Source organism: Haliotis rubra, unplaced genomic scaffold (assembly GCF_003918875.1).
Source record: "Haliotis rubra isolate DU_JTF1 unplaced genomic scaffold, ASM391887v1 Scf760, whole genome shotgun sequence".
Taxonomy (NCBI): domain Eukaryota; kingdom Metazoa; phylum Mollusca; class Gastropoda; order Lepetellida; family Haliotidae; genus Haliotis; species Haliotis rubra.
The window spans coordinates 267,468-287,808 of record NW_025767480.1 but is presented as its reverse complement, the minus strand read 5'-3'; the positions used below and the strand labels follow the sequence as shown (position 1 = coordinate 287,808).

The following is a 20,341-nucleotide window of genomic DNA, read 5'->3' as shown; positions in this document are numbered from 1 at the left end:
ACAAACTTTGACCTTAGACTGACTCGAGCGTGATGATTAAACATACAATTTGAAAGTAAGTGCATATACATGTACTGTATTGACCACAATGGTCTACTAGGTGGTATGTTATTTTTTCTTGATTGCTTCAAACAATGCAATCTATTTGTTTCGTCCATAGGCAGGTAGTCTAAGAGTGATACAATTGCCTACAGTGATGTGTAAAACGTGAGGTTGATATAATGAACAACAGTTTATGGTGTGGCCTGACATTCAGTTAGTCTTGCCACGGACTGTCAACACCAGACTCATATTTGGTGGAGTATGGCTGTATAATCTCCTGGTTGATAATGCTGAAGACATCGCTAAGAATCTCAATATTGGGACTGTGTGTGGTTGTATACGAATCATGGAATCAGGAGCTACAACCCAACCCAATGCACACATCACTCACGTTTTATAGCAAATATGGAATACTGGGGATGTTTCAAGCTGGCATCCGCACTGAAGTGCTGTCACTACTTCACCGTCTACAAGCAAAATAACTTGGCGGTGTTGGCGTGTAAATACATTCTAACATATTTCAAAACTTTCTTAAAATATCCAATTTAAGTAACAATAAAGACAAGGGCTCCTACATTCTGAAAAAGACACATGGTTATACACTTGATCAGGTGTTTTCTCTTATCTTATCAAGCAATGATTTTTTAAGCTTACCATATTTATAGAGACTGCAAATTCAACACATTTAGATATATTTGAAACGTTCAACATGGTGCTACAGAAAATCATATTGTTTTTGTTGATTCCAATCGTTACAAGCGATGGGCTTCCATTTGACCTACAGTCGCTGCAAATGGCGATTGACACCTTGGCGTTGCAGGTTATGGAACTGCAAGTACCGAAAACAAGGCACTTCTTTCCTCCATTCAGATGGGATGAAGAACAAGGAATGTGGCCAAGTGATGTCAAGCTAAACTTCCACGGTTACCCAGAAAATGCATTATTCAGAGACCTTTTCGGGATATTCGACAACAATATGTTCGCGACCACTTACATTATGGCTTGCCTGATTGAAGGACGGCGGTATATCAACAGCACCACGTATGGACCGACACATGAAGAAATGACCAATGGTTTAAATGCCATTAAAAACCATCATGATATGAACGTGAACTATTCCAACTCACTGATGACCTTCTGGCCTCAGACATACAACGAGACTCTTGGAGCTTACAACAGTTACCCAGTCAACCTTAATGACCTCATCAAAATGACTGACGTCATGCCACTGAATGCAACGTATGCGTTTCTCGAGAAGCTGGGTCTAAAAAATGTCGAGGGGATCATCAAAGTTTTAATGGAAATCAGGTCTGTATTAATTTTCTCGATCATAACACTTCGTAAATTGTTATTAAAGTATGATGTCGGGAAATCTCTTGTATGGTGCATAGTCGTGTCCGGCCCCGTAATACCAAACGTTTCAGTTGGCGCGCTTGAAACAACTTAGCAATATTCCAGCAATATCACGACAGAGGGACACCTGAAATGGGCTTTTCACATTGTACCCATATGGGGAATCGAACCCGGGTCTTCGGCGTGACGAGCGAACGCCTTAACCACTAGGCTAAACACACACACAAACACACACACACACACGGAAACAACATGAAGCTGACACGCTGTCACAGAGGTACAATGCTGTCGGGGCGTTGAATCATCATCATCATCATCATCATCATCATCATCACAGGCATTGCATATCTCAATGTAGACTTGATAGAAACTAGTTAGGGTGCTGCAGTAGACCAGTGAGTGGTCAATAATACGTTGTGTACAGACCAGTGTCTCTCCATAAAACAATTAACAAGTTGTCATTTAACAAGTTTTTCAGCATTCTGTGTACAGTGGCATGGTGGAGCACGGACAGTCAGGTCTTGTAAACGGCATTTGCAATCGACCGGTCAGATGTACTGGGTTTGAATCTAAGATTCACCTAAATTATGTTTCTGTGTTTGTAATAGCTACGTGCACCTTCCCAATAGTTTCAACGAAGTGGTCAATGTCTGAGGCATGCTTAACGTTAACTTTCCTCCTTGTTGAAGTATAGGCTGTAGATACCTTAGAGATACACGTCTACGGTGCTTTTCATTCTAGGAGTCCTTTACACGGTAAGAAGGACAGTTAAAAAAGTCAAACTACTGTTCAAAGCGGATTTTAACCGAACCCACAAAGTTATTGCTTTGCTGTAGTCTGTCCTGTGTTCTCCAAGAGACACAGAACTGCCTTGCCTTTTTGTAAGCGTAACACGATTGTGTATTCCTGTATTTTGTGACATAGACGCAGTTACACACAGGCGTTTCACATCCCCCCCCGGACTTCGATGACAGCTTCCTGAACATTGGTCTTGGTTCCATCTTGTCAGAGATGTCCCACCTGTACCCGACCTACGACAAAATGTGGAGAGGCCACAACACCAATCTCACGTCTGTGTTCGACGCCCTCAAGCACTACGCCTACAGGTCAGTATGCCAGGGATGTTACTTTTACGCACCTTAATAAGTGAATGACTCCTTGCTTCTGTGGACAAAGTGACAGCTCATACAGTGGAAGGTGGGTGTTTAATGCCCTGGTCTGGTCATACTAAAATATGTTAATTGATGCTATGCTATGTGTTGCTTCCCTGTTAGTCAACAGTCCAAATCAAGACACGGTAACTTCCAATGCCCATTTGAATTTGCCATTATTTTATTGCGAATTAACTGCTGGAAATGTTTACCTGCTTATTACAAATAATGAACCTGTAAATGACTAAACTATATTCACATCATGAACCCTCTGTTCACAATGCCCAATGACAACAACAGAGTGATATCAGCTTGCCGACAATCGATATGAATAAATTACCACCATGCACGTATTCAAAGTCTTGATAGCAGTTCCCCTGAATGTGCAGGCCGTTCTCTGGGAACCAAAGGGTAAACACCATCGACCCTAGGACGTACTACTACTTGCGACATTGGTTGCAGCAGGAGAAACAGGCCGGGAACGATGTAGCCTTAGTGCCAACATGGGTATGTATTCATGGCTGTGAGAAGGGCGTAGAATGGTAACATCGATATCATATTAGAAATGTTATTATTAAAGTCTTCTTTCTAAAACATATTTGGAACAAGGAGTCACGTTGTGTTACGTTAACGGCGTTCACCAGTGTTGTTAATGCTATTGTACATGTAGGAGTATTATTTAGGTGAGAAATGTTGACACTTTACTGTGGAACTTATCAGGGACTGATAGCGGGTCGTGGGACATGTTGCATATGGTGGCCTCAGAGATACACTGACATGAGGGCCGTAGCGTATTCCTCAGTAGTATATCAGGGACATGAGAAGCTAAACACACCAAAATCAGCTCCGCACAAATGCCACCTGTTTCAAAATAAATGTGATTACGTTCAGATAGTGGTATAGAAGACAGCACTAAATATTAAAATACATGGTCAGTTTACAAATTGATTCATGTGCACTTAAAAACACGCGAATCCCATCTAAATCGCCCAAACACAGCTGCCATATGAATCTGCCTGTACTGAAGGTGTCCTGTGAATTCTCCTTGTTTATAGTCTCTGATTTGGTCTATAGTACGTGCTGCATGTGTACATGAACTATCGTAGCCGTGGCATATGTACTGCATACTGATGCACGTACGACGTACGCCAAGAATCGTGTGAAGCGTCCATAATATCATGCATTCCTGCAAATCCTAGTCCACAATGACAGTCTGGAGCAATCGCTAAATTCTCATGTTCAGCAAAGTTCGAATCATAATTAAAGCATTCTGGTATTGAGGTTATGTATTTAGTTTATTTTCGTTGAAGTTTTTATCACTGCACACAGATCCAGGACACTGACGAAGTACGCATTTGGTTCGACAAGGGAGTCATGATGCCGTTTAACGTCAACAACATTGACGTCACTGTGTGTGCAAACTTCATATTTGGTGTCACCAATGGAATCATTAATGGGCTCTTTCAACCATCGCTGTTGGATGATCCAGAAATAATGGTCAGTCAATAAACACCGTAACACAGAGATGGTGAATGAATTTTTAACGCATTAAATACAACGAATAATGTATGGTGACCGTTATAAAGAGCCTGTTTCCCCGGATACCAAAGTAAAGTATCACATTTACACTGAAAAAGCAAATAAAATAACATACAATCCCTCATAATGTGTGCGCACTTCGTTTTTGCGTTGTGCGTCTATGTTTGGTTCCAGATGAAGTGGCGGGTTTCAATCATTACGATACATATTTGATAGGAAGTTTGTCATTTGTCAATGTATGTAGCTATGCATATTAGTGAGTACATATTCCATAATTTGGTATATGGCTGTAGACTAAAGGTTCAAGCTTTAACTCGTTACGCCGAAGACCCGGATTCGATTCCCCACATGTGTACAATGTGTAAAGTCCATTTCTCGTGTCCCCGCCGTGATATTGGTGCAATGTTGTTAAAAGCGACATTAAACTAAATTCGCCCACTCGTAGGAGTATTGCCCAAACCGTTGGGTCGACGTCATGATCTATCTAGGATGACATTGTCGCGGTTGAAGTGCATGTGTTAACAAGTCCCTCAAAATGCCACAATTCGCTATTTATATGCCTCAAAACCGATGATCTTGAGTTTCAAGATCTATTTTGTCAATATGCCTTACATTCACAAGCATCCATGTGTTTGTGGGTTTCGTAAAGGTCTGCGACCTTCATCGCTTCGAAATCACTTCCACAAGAATCTGTAAAGACCTTATGCACATGGACTTTGTGCTGCTCAAAGTGGCGAAAAATACCAGTCTCCAGATAATTTATTGTCAAATTATAAATCATTTGTCAATAGGACGACACCAAGATAGTCATAGTTGTCAATGCACAATGAATGTAAGGTGTTCTTCCTTTCAGCAAATCTATAATGATACATCTCGGATGATCGCTTTCCAAGTCCAGACCAACTTATCTGACCGAGCAGACCTGGCGTTGACGTACTACCCCTCTGTCATTGAGTTCTACTGGTTTGTGGCCAGGACGTACAACAAACTCCAGGAAACCCTGGACAGGACGGGATCGCTGCCTCATAAGGTGAGGACATAACCACATTTGTTTAAGAGACCTAACAGTGGCACTGTCATGTTGAAAATTTGGTATCAGAGGTTTACAGACTTAGGCTGACATTCTCTTTGATTGGTCAAGATTGCAATCATGTTGATGAAAACCTCTGTTCAAAATATGAAGGCTCATCCAAAGCAAGCAAGCTGTATTAAAATTTGGGAAATTTCCAGACAATGGTTGTACGATACATACAACGCAATATATAGGTTCTGGAAGTAGATGAACGCTCGACTTGCGACGATATCACGAAGCGCCTCTGTTGTAGGGAATGGAACAGGTGCTTGTGGACTTCAAGCGTGTACTGAGAACATACGCTAGCCCCAGGGTTGTGGCTCAAGGCCACTCAGATTCTCATGACGGCTATGACGTCATCTACTATGACGACTTCATCGGCAATGCAGACAAAACATATGAAAATCAAAGTGTGGTAAGTTTATGCGTCTTTATGAGGAGATATAATGAAGTATTGAGTGAGTTTTCTTTTACATCACTTATAGTAGCGTTTCAGTAACTTCTGGATGAAAATATGCAATTGAACATCAAAGAACGCCTTGGCCTTGACGGGCTCCATAACCTCTTGGCTATACTTTCGCTCCTATAATATGAATGGAGGCGGCGGGGTAGCCCAGTGGTTAAAGCGTTTGCTAGTCACGTCGCAGACCCGGGCTCGATTCCCCAGATGGGTACAATGTGTGAAGCCCAATTCTGGCGTCCCACGCTGTGATTTTGCTAAACTCACTCACTCACTCACTCACTCACTCACTCACTCACTCACTCACTCACTCACTCACTATAATACAAATGAAGTGATCAACAATTGCATTTGTGTTTTACATATGGATTACGCATTTTCCAACTGGTACATCTTCGTTGAGGGATTTATTGAATAGTAAATAGAACATGTCTGTGAATTAGGACAAAATTACTGACACCAGGGTCTCAGAAAGCTACCTCGGTAGACGCAGGTTAGCACTTTATAACAGCTACTTGTGAACATTACGCAACTATGTTTTGCAGAACAACGCAGAGGACCGCATATTCACGACCTCCATGGCCCTGAACGCCCTACTGACCACCTGGACAACACAAGACCAGAACACGGAGAAGGTCATCTGGGATAAAGGTAGAGACTCACAGTACCCTCGATGTCTTTCTGACGCACATTTTATGTAAGACCTGAAGCGTGAACGTTGAGTAAGAATTGCGCTCGCGTGACACTTAATCTGCTTTCGACTATAACATTTCACAGATATCTACAACGTCACATTTCTCTCCGATGGTGTAAAATCAAGTACAAATGCTAATTCGGATTGAAAAATAGATCCTGTTCAGTCTTAATTTATTTTGCGTTCAAACAGTAAATACCTCAGATTTCTACCGAAACATGAAATTTAGTTGTATACTTAATATTAAATATATATAACATTGCACTTTCAATACGAAAAAGGGTTTGTTCTAAATCTACTTACCTCTATTGTGTCAAACGACGAGAGGTCACACACGCGTGCACACAAAGGGGCCTAACTGCGCCATGTTAAGCAGTAGGTGAGCAGTAGATACGGACAGTATATTTCCGAGATGTTTTGTTTACGAAGACCCAAACTATTCCAATACAAAGATTCACATTGTAATCAGATGCATTTAGGAAGAATCTCAAATAATGAGAATGGATGAAACGTAGTACATAAGAAAGGAAGTAATAAAGGAATAAAAGGATAAAAGGATGGCTGTTATATATATTAGATTCTCATATATGTTTTTCATTATACATAGATACACCCGCTGATGTAAAGACTACAGTTGACAGAATCGTCACCTGGTTGTATTATTTCGGTTTGTTTGTTGGGTTCGAACCGTGGAATGCTTTTTTCTCCGGCTCCTACAAGGGCCTTACAGTACGTATACATTTTGAAATGATTACAAGCCAATTATATAGTTCCTAGTATTAAGTAGGGTGTTGGTACACCGTAGTCGGGTGACAATAGTACTCAGTAGAGCACCATTTGTCGTAAGGTATGATACATTGGCGGAAATACAGCTACCACTGAAGCCCTACTGAAATGATGTTTACACACAATCTTGGTCTAATGATATGCTAAAATCAAAAACATCAAAACATAATTCAGGAATTTATATCTCTGTACGTTTTGAAAGCATAGTTGCGTTCCTGTCTGGCAACCGTGAAAGGGCGGTGGGGTAGCCTGGAAGCCTGGAAGACCCAGGTTTGATTCCCCACGTGGGTAAATGTGTGGGGCCTATTCCTGGTGTCCTCCGCCGTGATACAGCTCGATTATTGGTAAAAGCGGCGTAAAACTATAATCACCCATTCAGCCGTGAACGATGTGGACATGGTTTGAGAAGTCTCTGGATCAGGCGAGGCAGGGCATGTGATTTCCTGGTGGGAAGAGTGTGATGTCTCAGAAGAGGTTGCAGGCGTTGCTAAACGTTGGCATTGTACTAAACCATCAACTAATTTTAACAAGTAGATGGCTGGGGGCATATAGGGTTACCCTCCGTGTCCGTCCGTCCGTACGTCATTACGTCCGTACGAAACAGGGAATGTACTCTATCCACTTTTCCACAAAAAACGCTCTGTGGAATTCAATGAACTTATACATGGGCTTTCTTGGGACTCTAATGGTATGCATCTCATATTTTGTTTTTGTATTTCATTATTATTTTTGTAAGTTTAGAGACATTTGAACTTAGGTACATTTTGCTGAATTTCTCTATGATGATAATGTAAAAGGGGATGAAGTCTATCCACTTCTCCACAAAAACTGCTCAACAGAATTGAATGAACTTCTACATGTCTTTCGTAGGGACTCGAAAGGTATGCATAGATGTTTATTGAACTTGTTCGTGAATTTTGTTCAATTATTGATCTTTATATGATAATAGGTTGTGTTGAACCTTCATGATATAGGTTTAATTGTACTGTGGTAAGTTCATTGTGACATACATTTACAAATAAGTATTTACCTTGGACACTTTGGATATATACTGAGTCAAAAAAGAAACTTCACAAAATGTAATTTGAAAAATAATCAATAAGTTTTCTCTGATGATACATCTATGTATCCGAAATGGGATCCCTATCTTTCGACTCTAGAAAAACGTTAGCAAAATCCACTCAAACCCATCCATTCGTCGTGCAAATGACGTTAGTGCCAAATCAGGTTTTGCACGTGCAGTCGATCACGTGATCTTCGCTTCGAAGTTTTCTTCATATGCACGTGTTTGCATTGGCCTCAAGAATTGAAAAAAACACTTTTAAACCACAGTTCTAACGGTACTTGAAATGCCACGATTGTCAAATGTGCAACGTGGATTTGAAGTTTCTTTTTCACTCAGTGTATTTATTTTATAAACAACCATGATATTTATTTAGTAGAAATTACTCACCAGAGCACACTCAGTGTAGGGAACTCTTCTTACAGCAGCGGGGGCATCCGTGTCCCTGGACACATTTGTTTCTTGTTTACCTTTCAGAATGACACATCATACATATTTTCCAATATAAATGTACACAAAGCATGATTTTGAATTTTTTTCACAAAGATATAGGTGTCTAAGAAAGCAAAGTACAGGTTGTTAAGGTGAGGACATTTCTTTTAAGTTTTCATTTGTGTTTTCCAACTAATATTAATGAACCCGATTATTTTTGCATAATAACATTTCTGCTTAATAAAAAGAGCATAATGATAAGTTAGAATAAAAAGACACATTGAAACAATATAAAAATGAGGTTTGCTTACTCCCTGATTGTAGAGGATCTATGTCCTATTCTGTCGGTGATCAGCTGTTCAAATATTTCCAACCTCATAGAGACACGTGGCTGTTGTTGCATGGATGATGAATGAATTTATTTCTGTAAGTAGGCCATCGGCCCATGTACAATCATAGGATACAAAATATCATTTTAGACAAGGCAATATACAATGTTACACATTATTTACACACATTTGATCTGATCACGAGGGCATGCTTAATAAACTGCACAGTTTTAAGAAGAATACTGGTATTATTACATAGCATTAATTTTTTAAACTTAATGATAGTTGGACATTGATCAAAATTTGGTAAATATATACTACGCAACCTTACATATGCATCACAGACAAAAAGAAAATGTAATTCATCCTCTGGAACATTACTGTTACACATTTTACATATTGTTGAGGCATAACTATCATCTTTTCGTCTTACATTACACAGAAGGGGTAGGTGATGAAGTCTAAGTAAACATAAATATCGTCTATATTCTTTAAAATGTACATTTGAGACATAAAACTCTACATCTAATAAAGATTTAATGGTCTTGTAGTAAGCTAAATGCGATGATTCATTAATTCTACTCAATATGCTTTGCCCCTTTACATCAATAAGCCTCTGTTTGAACATGGATATAAAATGATTAATATTGCCAACATCATGACTAAACCACACAAATCCAAACCCGTTGATGTTTAACAAACTTTTTACATATGATGCCCAACTATATCTACCAGCTGCGTCGAGATTTTTCATCAAAATATAGCATTGTTTAGGATACCTGTCTTCAGACATATATAGTAATATACACCAGTAACGTACACATTTAACATAATAATCAACACTTATACAATATCTACCACAATCTGCTAATATAGCATTGCTAGAAACATGTTTACCTATGCCAAGAACATATTTACAGAAATCTGTATGAAAGTTGTTAATTTACTGTCGTTCTTGATAACACCACACTTCTGCACCATAAAGTAAAATTGGCTTAACTTTGGTATCAAAGAGCTTAAAAAGAATATTAACTGGAATATTTGGATATATGTAGATTAACTTCTTTATAGAAAATAATGCCTTGTTTGCTTTGGTCGATAGTGTCTCTGTACATTTAGTCCATGACAGACGTGTAGAGAAGAGAATTCCAAGATAGTTGTAATATGTAGAGGTTTTTAACTTTGTTCCTTGAAGAAACCATTTTTCATAGTGACGTAATCTACCTCCGTTTCGAAAAACCAATATCTCTGTTTTATCCATGTTAACTTGTAATCCCCACGTTGTACAGTAGTCGTTTAGAATGTCAATTTTTCTTTGTAGTCCAATAACAGAGTCATCGAAAATACATAAATCGTCAGCATAAAGCAAAAGTAATATTTCTAAAAATTCAGATCCAACAAATATTCCTCTAATTTCCGCGTTTTCTAGCATCACCTGTAAATCTGATATAAACATCGTGAACAAAAAGGGGCTCAAGACACATCCTTGTCTAACTCCGCTAAGACAGTCAAAGTATTCAGAGATTGAAGTGTTGGTCATTCGGACAGCAGACATTATTTTGGAGTACATATTCTTTAGCACATTAAGAATTCGTCCATGAATATCATTCTTTAATAGTGAATACCAGAGAAGTTTTCTATTGATAGAATCAAAGGCTTTCTTAAAATCTACAAATAAACAATAGAATCTGCCACCTCGCCTTGATAGGTATTTCTGGATTAAACATTGTAACGTAAAAATATTATCAGTTGTGTTATATTTTTTCCTAAATCCTGCTTGAGCTTCTGGAATCTTGTCATAAAGTGCTGCAAATGTTTGTAGACGGTTGTTTAGGATAGAGCAAAATATCTTTCCGAAAGTGTCCATGAGTGAGATACCTCTGTAATTGTTGACCGAGTTAATGTCGCCTTTCTTGTGGAGTGGTACGATTAATCCCTTGGCCCATTCAGTAGGATATTCTTCATTAGTTAGGATGGTATTATATACAATTACTAGATACGGACTTAAAAGATCAGCACATGATTTCACCATCTCTGCTTTGATACCGTCCGGACCAGCTGCTTTACCTGATTTCATGTCTTTAATGGCTGCTTCAACTTCTTGGGGCGATACGTTTCGGTTCAATAGATACATAATATAATTATCACTACACACATCGCATGTAGATGCACAGTTGTTGTCCAATGCATGATCAGCTCCTTCTAGTTTTGATTCACCCACTGTATTATCTGTAAAGTTAAAAGTGTCTTTAAAATAATCACTCCACTGTTCCTGATTTATTTGTGGTGTGCTTTTCCTGTTGCTTGTCATCTTATTTAGATTTTTCCAGAATACTTTGCTGTCCTTGGAACTGTCCACTAAATTGTCGTGCAAATGACGTTAGTGCCAAATCAGGTTTTGCACGTGCAGTCGATCACGTGATCTTCGCATCGAAGTTTTCTTCATATGCACGTGTTTGCATTGACCTCAAGAATTGAAAAAAACACTTTTAAACCACAGTTCTAACGGTACTTGAAATGCCACGATTGTCAAATGTGCAACGTGGATTTGAAGTTTCTTTTTTGACTCAGTGTATTTATTTTATAAACAACCATGATATTTATTTAGTAGAAATTACTCACCAGAGCACACTCAGTGTAGGGAACTCTTCCTACAGCAGCGGGGGCATCCGTGTCCCTGGACACATTTGTTTCTTGTTTACCTTTCAGAATGACACATCATACATATTTTCCAATATAAATGTACACAAAGCATGATTTTGAATTTTTTTCACAAAGATATAGGTGTCTAAGAAAGCAAAGTACAGGTTGTTAAGGTGAGGACATTTCTTTTAAGTTTTCATTTGTGTTTTCCAACTAATATTAATGAACCCGATTATTTTTGCATAATAACATTTCTGCTTAATAAAAAGAGCATAATGATAAGTTAGAATAAAAAGACACATTGAAACAATATAAAAATGAGGTTTGCTTACTCCCTGATTGTAGAGGATCTATGTCCTATTCTGTCGGTGATCAGCTGTTCAAATATTTCCAACCTCATAATGACACGTGGCTGTCGTTGCACGAGGAGTATGATTCGTAAAATGCCTTAAATCCAGCTATTTCACACAACATCCTCACAACGTAGGGCAACGTGAGTCTCCCCATTGCTACAGAGACGTACCACTTGTCAAACTTATGCTAACATTGATATAACTCAAACAAATAAGTTAATCTTAATTCAACGTGGATCTGAGCAGTACTCCAATGATATCGCGGCATGTCAGCTAAATGTGGGAGGAAGGAACCAAATGATGTTCTTTGGTGTCAGATGTCTTCGGCCTCTCTTGTCCAAGGGACGCAACTCTGCATAGCCTGGCGTCTCAGGCCACTGAGCCGCTCGTGTGCAATAAGCTAAACATGACCATTTACCAATAACAGTTCGAGGGAAATGCAGTTCGAGGTTTATTGGTATGTGGATTAAATATACCACTGTTCATGGCATATTTGTGTTTCAAATGTTTAATCAGCTGATAAATATTAAAAATATATGTATTATGTTTGTGGAAATGTACGTTCTGTTCTAGACTGTTTCACAAAGAGTCGGCGACAATACACATTACCTGTTGATACTGGATGGATATGCCTTACATTCTGCTACATATAAAGTAAATGTTATATTCTAATGTGACATGGGTATGAATAGATTTATCAGTTAAGGACATGTTGTATAGTTTCCAGGTTATATCACATGCGTCAGTCGAGTACATGTATAATTACTTATTTGTTTGTTTTACAGCGCGTTCATCACTACTTTTGCTATATGTCAGCATCCTATAAATGATCGAATCTGGGCCAAACAATCATGTGATTGCTAGAGAAATATCCAAAAATGTACAATGCTGAGTTCTCACCAGTCACCTAGCTTGACCTTTAGATCAAGGTCACGTTTTACAGGGTTTGATTCCTTGGGTCAAATTCAAACCCGGACTCCCATGGAGTGTGGATGTTATACGTCTTAGAGATTGTAAATAAATAGTATATCGCAATTGCAGACGAGCCCAGCTCTGTATCCGATGAACCGACTGGAACTGTTCAACGGCACAAGAGTCAACACCACTGTTCATGCCAATGGTCATATCATTATGGGAGTTGAAGACGTCATACCAGAAGAGGAATACCAAGAAAAGATGAAGCATGTCTGGGGTCACTACCACACACCCACCGTCTTTCCCGGCTACAACGCCAACGCCGAGTTCTTCCCCTTCTGGTCCTCGGACGCCTACACCTACGTCATCCAGATGCTGGGACTAGGGAAGTACGCGAGGACGATGGATTATTAGTGTATGGAATGTACAGTCTGGTTGATTAAATATTGCAACTGGTTATGTTGTGTCTGTTTCGAAGATATGTGCATTCACATTTCAATTGTCAGGTCACATATGTTGTCCTAACCAGTCAATAATAATGACGGATGAAATCTTGTCTGTATCCTGAACTGATACTATTTGACAAAGATAAATAGAGATCAATAAATGTTACACCATTTATGACATTCGTCGCGAATTCAATCTATCGCACTGGAATTAGCTGCAGATCTCTCAATCTACGAGACCACCTGTTGCTCAAGGTTTTTAAGCTTTAGAGCCCGTATCCACAAAGCGTTAGTAGCATTAGCTAATTCGTAAGCCAATAATTAAATGAGCTATGAAAGGGCGTAACGTTACAAACGCTTTGTTGATCGGAAACCAGGTCTACAAGGAGAGTTTGTTTACCAGGGTCCCTTTCCTGAATGAGAGCGCTACGACAGTCGTAAGTCTATGTTAAAGTATGACAGTAATGCTCATCTTAGCGCTACGATCGTTTTGTGGAACGGGGCCCAGGGTTCCGATCAGCAAACCGTTCGTGGCATTAAGTCATTCATAAGCCTATGATAAACAATACAGTCACGACTGGTCGTACCGTTACGAACGCGTTATGGTAGCCTATGTATTCAGTTGTATGCCCTGACTGGCGTCCAACAATGCATCAGATGTGCACACCGTCGTCAGGGTAATGGACGTATTGAAAGATACGATTCTGGCAAATGGACGGAATTTTGAGCATCCCTTAGATATATCTATATGGGGAAGATGGATTCCTCCAATGATGCTGATCTGGAGTGTCGAGTCACGACCTTGATAGAACTTGTGCTCGATTGAGGGAATGATGTGGAGGGAATGAGGGGAAGACGGATAGGGAGTGAGGGGATGGCGGTGAGTGAGGATGGGAAGGAGTGAGGGGATGACGGGAGGGAAGGGAGTGAGGGGATGATGGGTAAGGAGTGAGGGGATGACGGGAAGGGAGTGAGGGGAGGACGGTGGAGGAGTGAGGGGAGGACGGATAGGGAGTGAGGGGATGGCGTTGAGGGAGGACGGGAAGGGAGTGAGGGGAGGACGGTGGAGGAGTGAGGGGAGGACGGATAGGGAGTGAGGGGATGGCGTTGAGGGAGGACGGGAAGGGAGGAGTGAGGGAGGACGGTGGACGGTGGAGGAGTGAGGGGAAGACGGATAGGGAGTGAGGGGATGGCGTTGAGGGAGGACGGGAAGGGAGTGAGGGGAGGACGGTGGAGGAGTGAGGGGAAGACGGATAGGGAGTGAGGGGATGGCGTTGAGGGAGGACGGGAAGGGAGTGAGGGGATGACGGGGAGGGAGTGTGGGGATGACGGTGAAGGAGTAAGAGGAGGACGGGAAGGGAGTGAGGGCAGGACGGTGAAGGAGTGAGGGCAGGACGGCGAAGGAGTGAGGGGGTGACGGTTAGGGAGTGAGGGCAGGACGGTGACGGAGTGATTGGATGAAGGTGAGCAAAGGAGTGAAATACCGGGTGAGAATATGGATGAGTGAGGGATTGTGGGAGACGAATAGCAATTGATCAATCTTAAGAAAATATGAGTGGTGATTAAATCACAGTCACGTTGAGTGCAATCAGCATTCCGACGGAGTAACTATGTTGAACAGAAACATTTACGAAACGTACTTCCTGTAACAACTCACGTAATCGACCTTTGTGTTTGCATGAACTGATCACGTGGGGCATGTGTTATCTTTGTCGGGCAAATCATTCTTATCCAGTTTACAAGGTTTACTTTCCAACAGATCAGGAATTAAGGTAAACCAATTGCACATGTTGAAGTTTTCGTTTTCAAATCGAAGGGCCGATAACACGAGGCTAATCATTAACCATTGAATATTGTGTAACTGGTCAAGATGTTGCCAAGACTTTGGTTTCATCTGCGAAAAAGGTGTGTTACTTGAAAATTGCAGTAACCGTCCGAAAGTCCACTACTTTTGGCTATCGTGCCACACCAAGATGTCACGAAACGCAATAATACTGAGATACTACATGTATACGAAAAGGTTATAGAAACAAAACGTCAGAGTAACGGTATTCACTCAGTACATAGTCATTGTCGCCCTTGTGATTGATCACAACAATAAAGGTAGGAAATGTTATGCATGACAAATTATATGTTACAATGTGATGCTTCGGTACAGATTCCTATACCCTTGTCAAGGAACATCGATGAGAAATCTAGATTTTCAAACCAAATCTGTTACTGTTCCTGTAAAATTCGCCGTTGAGGTTTCAAGCCTTGATAAATACGACGTCTGTTTATCTAACATGTTTAAAGGGTTTGTTATCTTGTCTGCAAAGAGACACTCCTTGTCTAAATCGTAGATTATAATCCAGCTTGGAGGACGACGTGACCTAAGGCATATTATTATTTTCTCTACGTTTCTTAATTATATCTTCATGAGTATCGCAATTTTACTCAATTGTCGAAGCGTATTCTTTACAATGAGTGATCGATGGTGACGAAATCTATAGCGCATTCAGGTGGATAAATCGGCATGAATAATGAGATCCATTGCTGCATATGTATGTACATATTGGACACACATCAAACATATAATACACTGTTTCAGCTACTGTGACAAGATGCTGACAACGGGGATTTTGACGTGTCTACACCTTTTGGTATTTCCTATCGCCGAGTGTGAGTTTTGTTCATTATGCCAACTGTTGTATAGCACCAACTGTATTACTCTATCGTTAAGAACTTGCTCTGATGGAGACAGCAGCTTGTAGTGACTGAGTGAGTTTAGTTATACGCCGCTTTTAGCAATATTCCAGCAATACAATGTAGGTTCGTGCAGCTGAGACACCAGAAATGAGCTTCACATATTGTACCTGCATGGGGAATCGAACCCGGGTCTTCGGTGTGATGAGCGAACGCCTTAACCACTAGGCTACCCCACCGCCCCCATCAGCTTGGAAGACTTTCCTAACGTAATACTTTGTTTTTGTCCCAATTATTGGACGTTAAAGCATACAATTATAGGCCCATGTCTTAAACAGATGGAACACTTATAACTAATGGAACGCATGCCCTTTACTGACTGCAGTACTAACACATGCTAGTCACGCTCTAGATGTGCTTTATTTCATTAAATATTCAAGATAATCTTTGATACTGATTTCTTCAACAGCACGCCTGGTATGGACGCATAATGACTTTGATCCTGGGTACTTCAGGAATGGCATGCATAGTCCTTTCAACAGCGAAGATGTCAACGGCTCAGCAACAGTAGTCCCGGATCCAGACGGAGGGTCCAACCTCGTCCTGAAAGTTTTTTACCAGAAGGGGAGGTACAGTCACCATGGACCAAACAGCAAGGTGCAGTTCTTTGCAACTCCAACTAAACCACGTGACGCCATGACCTTGAGCTATGACATACGATTCGACTCAAACTTCGACTTCCGCATCGGCGGCAAACTGCCGGGCTGTATGGTGGTTTGACAAACTGTTCAGGTGGAAGACACTCTATGAGCTGTTTCTCGACAAGGTTTATGTGGCGAGATAACGGGGATGGTGAAGTCTACGGATATGTTCCTGACCGATCACACCAACTCCCCGGCTTCTGTACGAGAAATATTTGTGATCCAGTGAAGGGCGTTTCTTTTGGTAGAGGATCTTGGCGGTTTCAACGTGGTGTGTGGCAAAATATAGCGCAATCGATTCAGCTGAACACTCCAGGGAACACGGATGGGGAGATTAAGGTGTGGCACGATGGAAAGTTGGTGTACTCAAACCACAACCTGGCGTTACGGTCACAAAGTGATGTCAACATTGACGGTATATTCTTTTCCACCTTCTTTGGTGGTAGCAACGCGACCTGGGCCCCAACACGTGATTGTTACACGTGGTTCAAGAATTTTGCCATCTCATTTGACACCGATCCTCAAATTGTGGTTGGGTGATTTGTTCCCTGCTGTCTTTATTTCAGCATTGTTAGATTATATTTGCTGAACTCCGATGTCTAAGCTTGTTTGTCTGTGGGCTGTAGCTTGCCATTGAATGGCATGTGTATCATATCTAATTCAGTCAGTTAATGAGTGAGTTATAATTTAACGTCACCTAAGCAATATTTCAGCCGAGAAAGGTTTTCCATTTAAAATAAGTATAAGTTGTTAAATAATCAGTCATCGAAGGACTGTAAACTAACTACAGTATCACATATGGTGTTTAAACTAGCATGTAAATCTAAAAACTATTTTATTTACAAAGACAATACAATATAAAAAGGGGCTATAGCTCGCCAAAAAGTGACGGTAGATCACCATATTAGGGACCATGGGGACTTACAGTGTTTGTGCTATCTGCGTGGACCCTAGTTGGATTTACACCATCCCTTCGGCCGCTGGCGATTATAGGAATTTTCAGAAGATATTTAAAATAACAAAAAAATACTACGTTCAAAAAATCTGGTAACCTTAAATTTTACTTTGTGAGTTTTGGGACTTACGTGCCCTCTCAGGGGGACAATAATTTTACGATACTTTAACCCCTCTTTGAGGATACAGCCACTAACAATGGCAGTTGTTAATTTATACTACCATTTATAAAGTCACTGTGACATATATCTATTTACAAAACCCATTGTTCAGAACTTCTCTATTTCAGCACTGATGTAGGTCAACAGCAGTCACTAGAGGCAACAGGATGCAGTTTTCGAGATATGCAAAGCCACTGTTGATTTCTAATCACAGTGCACGTAATACAAACAGTGACATATGTCGTACAATGCCAACCGTATCAACTAAAATGAGCATGTTGTACTATTTCTATAAGGTGGGTTGTACAGATTACTTTTTGAGGGGATAAATGAAATTCACATCTACATAACAGCCATATAGTGTGATAACATGTGTTCATATCTACATGACAGCCATATAGTGTGATTACATGTGTTCATATCTACATCACAGCCATATAGTGTGATTACATGTGTTCATATCTACATCACAGCCATATAGTGTGATTACATGTGTTCATATCTACATCACAGCAGTATAGCGTGATTACATATGTTCATACCTACATCACAGCCATATAGTGTGATTGCATTTGTTCATATCTACATCACAGCCATATAGTGTTATTACATGTGTTCACATCTACATGACAGCCATATAGTGTGATTACATTTGTTCACATCTACATCACAGCCATATAGTGTGATTACATGTGTTCATATCTACTTCACAGCCATATAGTGTGATTACATTTGTTCATATCTACATCACAGCCATATAGTGTGATTACATGTGTTCATATCTACATCACAGCCATATAGTGTGATGACATGTGTTCATATCTACCTCACAGCCATATAGTGTGATTACATGTGTTTATATCTACATCACAGCCATATAGTGTGATTACATGTGTTCATATCTACATCACAGCCATATAGTGTGATTACATGTGTTTATATCTACATCACAACCACATAGTGTGATTACATGTGTTCATATCTACATCACAGCCACATAGTGTGATTACATGTGTTCATATCTACATCACAGCCATATAGTGTGATTGCATTTGTTCATATCTACATCACAGCCATATAGTGTGATTACATGTGTTCACATCTACATCACAGCCATATAGTGTGATTACATGTGTTCATATCTACATCACAGCCATATAGTGTGATTACATGTGTTCATATCTACATCACAGCCATATAGTGTGATTACATGTGTTCATATCTACATCACAGCCATATAGTGTGATTACATTTGTTCATATCTACATCACAGCCATATAGTGTGATTACATTTGTTCATATCTACATCACAGCCATATAGTGTGATTACATGTGTTCATATCTACCTCACAGCCATATAGTGTGATTACATGTGTTCACATCTACATCACAGCCATATAGTGTGATTACATGTGTTTATATCTACATCACAGCCATATAGTGTGATTACATGTGTTTAAATCTACATCACAGCCATATAGTGTGATTACATATGTTCCTAACTACATCACAGCCATATGGTGTGATTACATGTGTTCATATCTACATCACAGCCATATAGTGTGATTACACGTGTTCATATCTACATCACAGCCATATAGTGTGATTACATGTGTTCATATCTACATCACAGCCATATAGTGTGATTACATGTGTTCACATCTACATCCCAGCCATATAGTGTGATTACATGTGTTTATATCTACATCACAGCCATATAGTGTGATTACATGTGTTTATATCTACATCACAGCCATATAGTGTGATTACATGTGTTCCTAACTACATCACAGCCATATGGTGTGATTACATGTGTTCATATCTACATCACAGCCATATAGTGTGATTACATGTGTTCATATCTACATCACAGCCATATACATGTTCATATGATTACATGTGTTCATATCTACATCACAGCACAGCATATAGTGTGATTACATGTGTTCATATCTACATCACAGCCATATAGTGTGATTACATGTGTTTATATCTACATCACAGCCATATAGTGTGATTACATGTGTTCATATCTACATCACAGCAGTATAGCGTGATTACATGTGTTCATATCTACAACACAGCCATATAGTGTGATTGCATTTGTACATATCTACATCACAGCCATATAGTGTGATTACATGTTTTCACATCTACATAACAGCCATATAGTGTGATTACATGTGTTCATATCTACATCACAGCCATATAGTGTGATTACATGTGTTCATATCTACATCACAGCCATATAGTGTGATTACATGTGTTCACATCTACATCACAGACATATAGTGTGATAACATGTGTTCACATCTACATCACAGACATTTAGTGTGATTACATTTATTCACATTTACACCTTTATCTTAAGTGGCGTTATCTCGTCACATCGAAGACGCGGGTTTTATTCCCCACATGGGTACAAAGGGTAAATCTTACTTCTGGTGTTCCCTGATATTGCAAGAATATTGCTGTAAGCGACGTAAAACCATGATATTGCCAAAACATTGCTGTAAGCAACGTAAAAACCACGATATAGCCAGAATATTGCTGTAAGCAACG

At 39.9% G+C, this 20,341-nt stretch overlaps 2 protein-coding genes across 2 annotated transcripts; both read left to right on the top strand.

The window, feature by feature from the left end:
• Nucleotides 1–1,210: 1,210 nt before the first annotated feature.
• LOC124260400 lies at nucleotides 1,211–13,289 on the top strand. The gene is made up of 9 exons (XM_046694703.1): nucleotides 1,211–1,350; nucleotides 2,320–2,501; nucleotides 2,936–3,053; nucleotides 3,876–4,043; nucleotides 4,939–5,115; nucleotides 5,411–5,572; nucleotides 6,163–6,268; nucleotides 6,919–7,040; nucleotides 12,959–13,289. Exons 2-9 carry the CDS (start codon nucleotides 2,407–2,409, stop codon nucleotides 13,244–13,246), a joined length of 1,236 nt encoding a protein of 411 aa, XP_046550659.1. The 5' UTR covers nucleotides 1,211–1,350; nucleotides 2,320–2,406; the 3' UTR covers nucleotides 13,247–13,289.
• Nucleotides 13,290–14,966: 1,677 nt separating this feature from the next.
• On the top strand, nucleotides 14,967–17,260 carry LOC124260399. The gene is given in 4 exon segments (XM_046694702.1): nucleotides 14,967–15,050; nucleotides 15,869–15,939; nucleotides 16,433–16,726; nucleotides 16,729–17,260. Coding segments are annotated over 4 exon segments (915 nt in total). The 5' UTR covers nucleotides 14,967–14,976; the 3' UTR covers nucleotides 17,205–17,260.
• The last annotated feature ends 3,081 nt before the right edge of the window (nucleotides 17,261–20,341 follow it).

Bases quoted from the DNA above. Each gene is read 5' to 3' on its own strand.
- LOC124260400 (XM_046694703.1), top strand. From the start codon at position 2,407: ATGTCCCACCTGTACCCGACCTACGACAAAATGTGGAGAGGCCACAAC. The intron at 5,116-5,410 runs GTGAGGACATAA...CCTCTGTTGTAG, and splicing joins CGGGATCGCTGCCTCATAAG to GGAATGGAACAGGTGCTTGT. The intron at 7,041-12,958 runs GTACGTATACAT...TCGCAATTGCAG, and splicing joins GCTCCTACAAGGGCCTTACA to ACGAGCCCAGCTCTGTATCC.